At 44.8% G+C, this 8,943-nt stretch overlaps 1 protein-coding gene across 1 annotated transcript; it reads left to right on the forward strand.

Annotated features, from left to right (window-relative positions):
* Positions 1-6,127: 6,127 nt before the first annotated feature.
* Positions 6,128-8,651, forward strand: HSPA2 (heat shock protein family A (Hsp70) member 2). Its single transcript, XM_069465052.1, has one exon. The coding sequence runs from the start codon at positions 6,236-6,238 to the stop codon at positions 8,156-8,158; it is 1,923 nt and encodes a 640-aa protein (XP_069321153.1). The 5' UTR covers positions 6,128-6,235; the 3' UTR covers positions 8,159-8,651.
* The last annotated feature ends 292 nt before the right edge of the window (positions 8,652-8,943 follow it).

The raw sequence follows: 8,943 nt of genomic DNA on the forward strand, positions 1-8,943 counted from the left end.
AATGTAATGAATTACAATAATTATAAATGGTATAAATGCATTCTATAATGTGATTATTTTCTGTATAGTAGTATAAAATGGAATTATTGGGTTACATAAAGTACTTCTGTTACATTTTTTAATCCATTGCTTTTATCTAATAAAATTTCCTCCTCTATGTTCAGAAGTTAAATTGTCTGTACATTACTTTTATTTACACTATATTTTTTCAACCTGGCCCTTTTAAAAAATTATTGGTCTGAAACTTATCAACTCCTCCCATCCTCTAATACCAAAATAATAAAGTGTCTGATATAGCTAATTATGGCATTCCCAAGTAGCTTAAGAAGCACACAAAGAAAATTCAACAAGCTAAAATTCTTGTTGCCAAATTCTAATTTCTTTCAATATAGAAGAATTATTGGAAAAGTACTATATCTCATGGCAAACACAGATGGCAACAAATCAGTTGGGTTTCCTTCCTAATATATGAATACAAAGAAATAATTATTTATAAAAACCCACTGATATAGTATTTAGCTCTTTCAGAAGGTTAATTCATTTTTCAAAATAAGAAACATAATTTACTATTCAGAGAAATAACTGCTTTGCCAGTATAATTCATTTTTTAAATTTTTCATTTTAAGAATTTAAGAAGAATTAATAATAATGGCATATTGAGTCTGATTCTCTAAGTACAGGACAGCCTCACTTCCTCTGGATTATTTCAGACTATTCCACACGGTCTTACTCTTAAGGTTAGCACTAAAAATTTAAGTAGGCACAATCTGTCTGCTATTGTCACAGATTTTCTCTTCTGGAAAAGCCTTCCTCCAGGTTCGGGACTCTTGGCCTTTCATATCATGAGTGGTAGTGTCTTATCCCAGCTTACTGTGTATCTATAGTTTAACTGTAACTGAGTTTTTTAAGACTCAAAGAAACAAATGGTGAATTTTTTCCTGTAGTGATTGGTGATTGAGAAATATTTTAGGATAGGGCACTTTCAAAGAATTATAAAACAGCAGTATTTACAGATATCTTAAATATAATCATCAGTTGAACTCCAGTTTGCTCAAAGGTCCTCAAATTATAGGCTGTTACTCACTCCTCTTTTTCTGTAGACCAACATTACCTCCTCAAAATAATCCACAACCTTTACGCAGGTTATGCCTGAGTGGGGACTGAGAAAGTTTCAGGAAAATCCACAAGTTTGTTTCTTTCCTAGTAATTCTGCAAAAATTTATTCTTGCTCAGTTAGTTTCCTTAGGGCAGGTCTAATAGCCATACACATAATTTTAGACCTCATCGTATTCACCTTTATTTCCTTAGTACAAATATTTTCACATGTGAATTTGTTTCAGCTTTTGGTCTCTGTAGTATCATTTGGCACAGAAATACAAGAGGTCTCACTCTGTAACCTGGGCTAGTATGCAGTGGCATTGTCATAGTTCGCTGCAACCTCAAATTCCAGGGCTCAAGTGACTCTCCTGCCTCAGCCTCTGGAGTAGCTGGGACTACAGGCATGCACCACCACGCCCAGCTAAGTTTTCTATTTTTAGTAGAGACCACGGGTCTCGTTCTTGCTCAGGCTGGTCTTGAACTGGCCTCAAGCAGTCCTCTTGCCTCAGCCTCCCAAAGTGCTGGAATTATAGGCATGAGCCACTGCACCCAGCCAGGATCTTCCTCTTATACAGGAAAACAGTGAAATTATTTTCAGTTTTTTGGCTAAATGATGTACCTCAGTTAACTTTTAGTAAACATGGAGCTAGTGATTTACTACTGCTTTCCAGGTACTCTTTTGAGTGCTGGGAATTAATTAGACAGAATTTGACATATGTTAATGCTCTTGTTTTTTACACCATTTAATTTGTGTGGAAACTCAGTCTTTGAATTTCAAAAATATTTTGAAACACCCTAATATTTATAATATGCCAAACAGAAATTTCACTTGTTGAAAATCAGTAGTAATTTCTATGTACATAATAGAACTTAGTAAACATTGTTTCAACTGAATGTTAATAGCCATCTTAAAAATCGATTATAAAAGTACAAAAATTACTAATAATTCTACCACTGAGAGATAAATTCTGATACATTTTTCATGTATATAAGATTATCCTACATATAAGAAGATACAGCCTGGGCATAGTGGCTCACGCCTGTTAATTCCAGCACTTTGGGAGGCTGAGGCAAGAGGACTGCTTGAGGCCAGTTCAAGACCAGCCTGAGCAACATAGTGAGGCCCCATCTCTACCATTAAACAAAAATAGAAAAATTAGCTGGGTGTGGTAGCCTGGGCCCAGCCCCAGTCCCAGCTACCGGGAAAGCTGAGGTGGGAAGATCCCCTGGGCCTAGGAGTTCGAGGTTACAGGGAGCTTTGATTATGCCACTGCACTCCAGTCTGAGCAACAAAGCAAGATCATTCTGTCTCCAAAAATAAAAATGACATGTATCTTCTTTTTTCATTTAATTATATCAAGAACATTTTCCTGCATCATTAAAAATCTTGTAAACAATTTTTATGGCTGCATAATCACTGCAGGTACTATCATTTAGGTAATCATTCTGTTACTGTTGAATATTTAAGCCATTTCCTTTTTATTAACATAAATAATACTACCTAAATTTTCTCTTATTTCTTTAGAAATAATGCAATTGTTTCAATTATTCAATCGAATAATTCCCAAAGTATTCAATCCCACAATGAGCTCTACTAAATGAAGGGTATGATTATATTTAAGGTAAAGAAAAAATATTGTCACATTGCCCTCCAGAAAAATTGTACTACTTTCCATTCTCATTGGTAGAGCTTACCTGTTTTGTTGCACAGTTGATGGCACTGATGAATACTATTTGATGATAAATTTGCTAATGTGACCGTTTTCAATGGACTATGTTTTTTTGTTTTTTTTTTTTGAGACAGAGTCTCACTTTGTTGCCCGGGCTAGAGTGAGTGCCATGGCGTCAGCCTTAGCTCACAGCAACCTCAAACTCCTGGGCTCAAGCGATCCTACTGCCTCAGCCTCCCTAGTAGCTGGGACTACAGGCACGTGCCACCATGCCCGGCTAATTTTTTCTATATATATTTTAGTTGTCCATATAATTTCTTTCTATTTTTAGTAGAGACGGGGTCTCGTTCTTGCTCAGGCTGGTCTCGAACTCCTGACCTTGAGCGATCCACCCGCCTCGGCCTCCCAGAGTGCTAGGATTACAGGCGTGAGCCACCGCGCCCGGCCAATGGACTATGTTTTTAATGGATTCTGAGCCACAGTCATCAAAGAGAAAAAAAGAAGATTTTAAAAAAAATCAATACAAATAGAGAAAACATAAAAATTCCAAGAATGGTCAGTATGTGACGTCCTATAACTGCAAGTTTCTTTCATGTAAAATTAAAATGCAAGTAACACTGTTTTTGGGAAAAGCTCAGGTTGCCATTTAAAGTATGGAACATATGAAACATCAATTTACTAGGTGAAAAGATGGAGCAGAAATAAATATATATGGCTAAAGAAAGCTGGGGTATAATTGCTACTGTGATTTCAGAAAGCTGTGTTAAAGATGAATGTGGTAGTTAGATTGCAAGATTTGTTTGCAATAACTGTGCACAGAAGTAGCACACAGTTACTATGCAAAAGAAACTCCCTTCTAAAGCTCTAATTTTAGTGTTTCTGTGTGAGAACTCTGGCCTGCTTGCTTTTTTGCAATCTTGCTTTGCTTGAGGTAAGTGTGTGCGGGCTCATAAAAACAAGAGATCTGAAGAGTTTGTTTCTCACAGTTCTTTCTCAGTCGTAGCTGGGACCCTATCTCTAAATCATATCATATCTCTGTATTGCTTCCAGACCACTAATTCCCTTTTATCTTAAAAAAGAAAAAAAAAACTACATAAAAAAGAATTTCCAAGAACAAAATAAAAGAGATTTGTACCCAAAATTTATGACAGCTTCAATCAGAAAAATTTTGGTTTTATCCTTGTTTTCCTAATATTTTCTTAAGGTTTCCTATTTCAAAATATTTTCTTCAACTTCATGGAAAAGGGGATGGGAATTGTGGTTAAAACCAGTACTATTTAACTGATGAGATTAAGAAATTAATAGCAATTGTGTTCTTAAAAATTGTAAATGACATGTACCACTAGATAAAAGAATGTTAAATATTCATTGATTGACCTTATGACTTCTGTCAACATTACTTTTTGGTCACAGATAACTTTTGTATTTCTCAACTTTTCTCCAGCACTGTCTCATGTAACTTTTATATGGGCTACACATTACTAGCCTGCTTCAAAGGATGGTTCTCTCTCACAGCCTCAGGAAAGACTATGGCACAAAAAGCTCTTAAATGTATCCTGTTCAACTGAAGAGACTATTTCTTGCCTGTACCCCTGCCCTTCTAGCGACACTAATCTGTAGGAACGCCTAGTCCCCAACACTGCTTTCATCTTTGCCTGTACTACAACCTACATAAAGAATGCCATTCCTATTCTCTTTGCTGGCAAACTTCAGCACCTGGCTCACTCATCTCTTCCAGGTAGCCCTCAACCAACACACTTTTCCCTCAGTCTGGGTGTGCCCTCCTCTGTTCCCATAGCGCCCTTTTTTCAGTACTTCTAAGTATCTTTACCTCTTTCTTAGACACTCAACCTCTTAAGGACAGACCATCTCCTTTGTCTTTTTACTCTCACGTAGCAGGTACCTGTTAAAGCTTGTTGGATGAATGTCCCCAGCTTCCCCCCATAAGGTGAAGTTGTCGCTGTCTGTGTTACAGGTTACTGTCTTCCTCCAGAATTCCATTTATAGGAGGAGCCTGCTTCTACCTCCTAGCCCCTGGTGCCGGATAGTACTTTCCAGACCTATTCTCATATTCCCGTTAAACATGAGAAAATGAGCTGCCTTTTCATCTACCTTCTCTGAGAGTTTATGCCCCTAATGTAATTTCAGCATAGCTAAAGAAAACAATCTCATTGAATTGAGCGCAGTTATAAACAGGACTAGGTCATAAACAGGGACGCCTATGTGTATGCTGCGGGAAGAGGATCGTGCAAGAGCGAGACTGGGTTATTTTATGGTCTTTTAACGTGCAAGATTAGATTAATTTATAGTTTTTCCCGTAAAGAACTTGAAACCGAAAATAAGGAAAGCGAAACCAGGAAGTTTAAAGTGGTAGCACAAGCAGAGAAAAGGAAAAGTGCGGTAGAGGAAGTTTAAACGCAGGCTCCTGGGAGGGCGAGTTGCTGCCACTCCCGAGTCCCCCGCCCGGCAGGCCGCCCCCTGCGCGGCGCGGAAAACGGTCGGTCTCTCGGCGGGCTCGGGTTCTCCCCACGCGCCAGGCAGTTATTAGCGAGCGCTCACACACACCGAGACGCCGCGAAGCACGAAAGTAAAAACCCCGGAGGCCGACCGCCTACCTAAGCAACGTCACTTTCATTTTTTTTTTTTTTTTTTTTGGTCCCTGCCCAGAAGAGCCGCCCTCACGCCCCAGCCACCCCAACTCCCGATCCCCCCTCCTTGGATGGCGCAGCCACAAAAGTCGGTTCCACCCATGTTTCTTCCGTGTAACCAACTCAGAATGAATTCGCCCACCCCTGCGCACTAAATTAGTCGGGACATTTGGCACCGGACTGCATTTTAAGCTGCAGGAACTGAGCGACCCATGCAGGTGGCTCCCCTCAGCCGGCTCCAATTTCCAGCCTCCTCCCCGCGCCACGCCCCAGCCTTCCCCACCCCACTTGAGAGTCCGTGCTGCTCATTGGCCGCGTGCCCTGCCAATCCGATGGACATCAACGAATCCCGCTAAGAAAAGGCAAAGATCGCGCAAAAGCGCGAATACCTGGCCCAGAGGCGCGATCCCAACGCCCCTAAGCAGCAGGCGGCGCGCGAGGCGCCGGGGCCCGGCCGCCGAGCAACAGGGAGGAGCCTCATTTGCATAACGGCCGCCCCTCAGTCTCCAGGCGCGGACCCGGGTCCCGCCCCTCAAGCAACTTGAAATCTGTTGGGCCACCGGGCGGTCACTCCGACCCAGGCAAACCTGTGGCGGGGCTAGAAGAGTTTGTGGGGGCGGTCCCGGGAGCGGATTGGCTCTGGGAGTTTCCAGAGGCTGCAGAAGGCGGCTATAAGAGCCGGGGCCCGAAAAGGGGGGTGGAGTGGGGAACGCTGGTCTCGCTCGCGGAGTCTGGTGCGAGGCGACCGTTAGTTGACGCCGCGAATTTCTTCTCCTTGGTTTTCTCGTTTTAACGTCGCTTGCCTGTCTTTCAGTCAGGATGTCTGCCCGCGGCCCAGCTATCGGCATCGACCTGGGGACCACCTACTCTTGTGTGGGGGTCTTTCAACATGGCAAGGTGGAGATCATCGCCAACGACCAGGGCAACCGCACCACCCCCAGCTACGTGGCCTTCACCGACACCGAGCGCCTCATCGGCGACGCCGCCAAGAACCAGGTGGCCATGAATCCCACCAACACCATCTTCGACGCCAAGAGGCTGATCGGGCGGAAGTTCGAGGACGCCACGGTGCAGTCAGACATGAAACACTGGCCGTTCCGGGTGGTGAGCGAGGGAGGCAAGCCCAAGGTGCAGGTGGAGTACAAGGGGGAGATCAAGACCTTCTTCCCGGAGGAGATCTCCTCCATGGTCCTCACTAAGATGAAGGAGATCGCGGAAGCCTACCTGGGGGGCAAGGTGCAGAGCGCGGTCATCACCGTCCCGGCCTATTTCAACGACTCGCAGCGCCAGGCCACCAAGGACGCGGGCACCATCACTGGCCTCAACGTGCTGCGCATCATCAACGAGCCCACGGCGGCGGCCATCGCCTACGGCCTGGACAAGAAGGGCTGCGCAGGTGGCGAGAAGAACGTGCTCATTTTTGACCTGGGCGGTGGCACCTTTGACGTGTCCATCCTGACCATCGAGGATGGCATCTTCGAGGTGAAGTCCACGGCCGGCGACACCCACCTGGGCGGCGAGGACTTCGACAACCGCATGGTGAGCCACCTGGCTGAGGAGTTCAAGCGCAAACACAAGAAGGACATTGGGCCCAACAAGCGCGCCGTGCGGCGGCTGCGCACGGCCTGCGAGCGCGCCAAGCGCACCTTGAGCTCGTCCACACAGGCGAGCATCGAGATCGACTCGCTGTACGAGGGCGTGGACTTCTACACGTCCATCACCCGCGCCCGCTTTGAGGAGCTCAACGCAGACCTCTTCCGCGGGACCCTGGAGCCGGTGGAGAAGGCTCTGCGCGACGCCAAGCTGGACAAGGGCCAGATCCAGGAGATTGTGCTGGTGGGCGGCTCCACCCGCATCCCCAAGATCCAGAAGTTGCTGCAGGATTTCTTCAACGGTAAGGAGCTGAACAAGAGCATCAACCCAGACGAGGCGGTGGCCTACGGCGCCGCGGTTCAGGCGGCCATCCTTATCGGGGACAAATCGGAGAATGTGCAGGACCTGCTGCTACTCGACGTTACCCCGTTGTCGTTGGGCATAGAGACAGCTGGCGGCGTCATGACCCCACTCATCAAGAGGAACACCACGATCCCCACTAAGCAGACGCAGACCTTCACCACCTACTCGGATAACCAGAGCAGCGTGCTGGTGCAGGTGTATGAGGGCGAACGGGCCATGACCAAGGACAATAACCTGCTGGGCAAGTTCGATCTGACCGGGATTCCCCCAGCGCCCCGCGGGGTCCCCCAGATCGAGGTCACCTTCGACATCGACGCCAATGGCATCCTTAATGTCACCGCCGCCGACAAGAGCACCGGTAAGGAAAACAAAATCACCATCACCAACGACAAAGGTCGTCTGAGCAAGGACGACATTGACCGGATGGTGCAGGAGGCGGAGCGGTACAAGTCGGAAGATGAAGCTAATCGCGACCGGGTGGCAGCCAAAAACGCCGTGGAGTCCTACACCTACAACATCAAGCAGACGGTGGAAGACGAGAAACTGAGGGGCAAGATTAGCGAGCAGGACAAAAACAAGATCCTCGACAAGTGTCAGGAGGTGATCAACTGGCTCGACCGAAACCAGATGGCAGAGAAAGATGAGTATGAACACAAGCAGAAAGAGCTCGAAAGAGTGTGCAACCCCATCATCAGCAAACTTTACCAAGGCGGTCCTGGCGGCGGCGGCGGCGGCGGCGGCGGTTCTGGAGCCTCTGGCGGACCGACCATCGAAGAAGTGGACTAAGCTTGCACTCGAGTCAGCAAAAACCTCTTTTCCTTTCTCTCTCTCCCTTTTCATTTTTTCCCTTTTGTTTTTGTTTTTTCTTCGAGATGTCCGTGTGCCAAGTCCGAGGTCTGTTGTTGGAAGTCTTTAGCCCGGTTTATGCATATGAAAGAAAAGGTGCAACAACTTAGTTTAATTATAAAAGGTTAGTTCTCAAGTTTGATTTTTAAAAAACATTATTTGAGGTTTCTCTTTAATGCATTTTGCGTGTATGCTGACTAGCATTTTTGGTTAGCTTAGTTTGTGTGTGGTGATTTGAGATGAGAAACCTAAAGTTTGCACACCTGTCCTATAGAAGCTTAGAAACAATAAAATATATAGAAGCTTGAATTGTTTATTTTTATGTACTACTTTAAGACTAAAGTGAACAATGCAGTAATGTAAAGGACAGGTATACTTTTTGCAAACAAATGCATAAATGCAGATTTAAAGTAAAGCTGAAATTGATCTCAAATTTACTGTCTTGGAGTTTTCAATTTTACTTTTTTTATTTTTTTTACCTATGTTGGTCTTTAAGATATTATTAATATGTGAAATTTATCTAACCCAATCTTGTCTAATTCCCAGATGAGGTTCCTGCCTTGAATTACCAACAACTTAAGGGGAGAAGAATCTGGTTAAACTCCTCCCTCCCCCCCATTAAATACAGAAACCTGACTGAGCTCTTCTAGTGTACCCAAACTCCTAAGACTTGGCTTAAGTGTTCAAGTGAAAATCTACCTGAATATTCCAGGAGAATATGAGCT

Source organism: Eulemur rufifrons, chromosome 2 (assembly GCF_041146395.1).
Source record: "Eulemur rufifrons isolate Redbay chromosome 2, OSU_ERuf_1, whole genome shotgun sequence".
Lineage (NCBI taxonomy): Eukaryota > Metazoa > Chordata > Mammalia > Primates > Lemuridae > Eulemur > Eulemur rufifrons.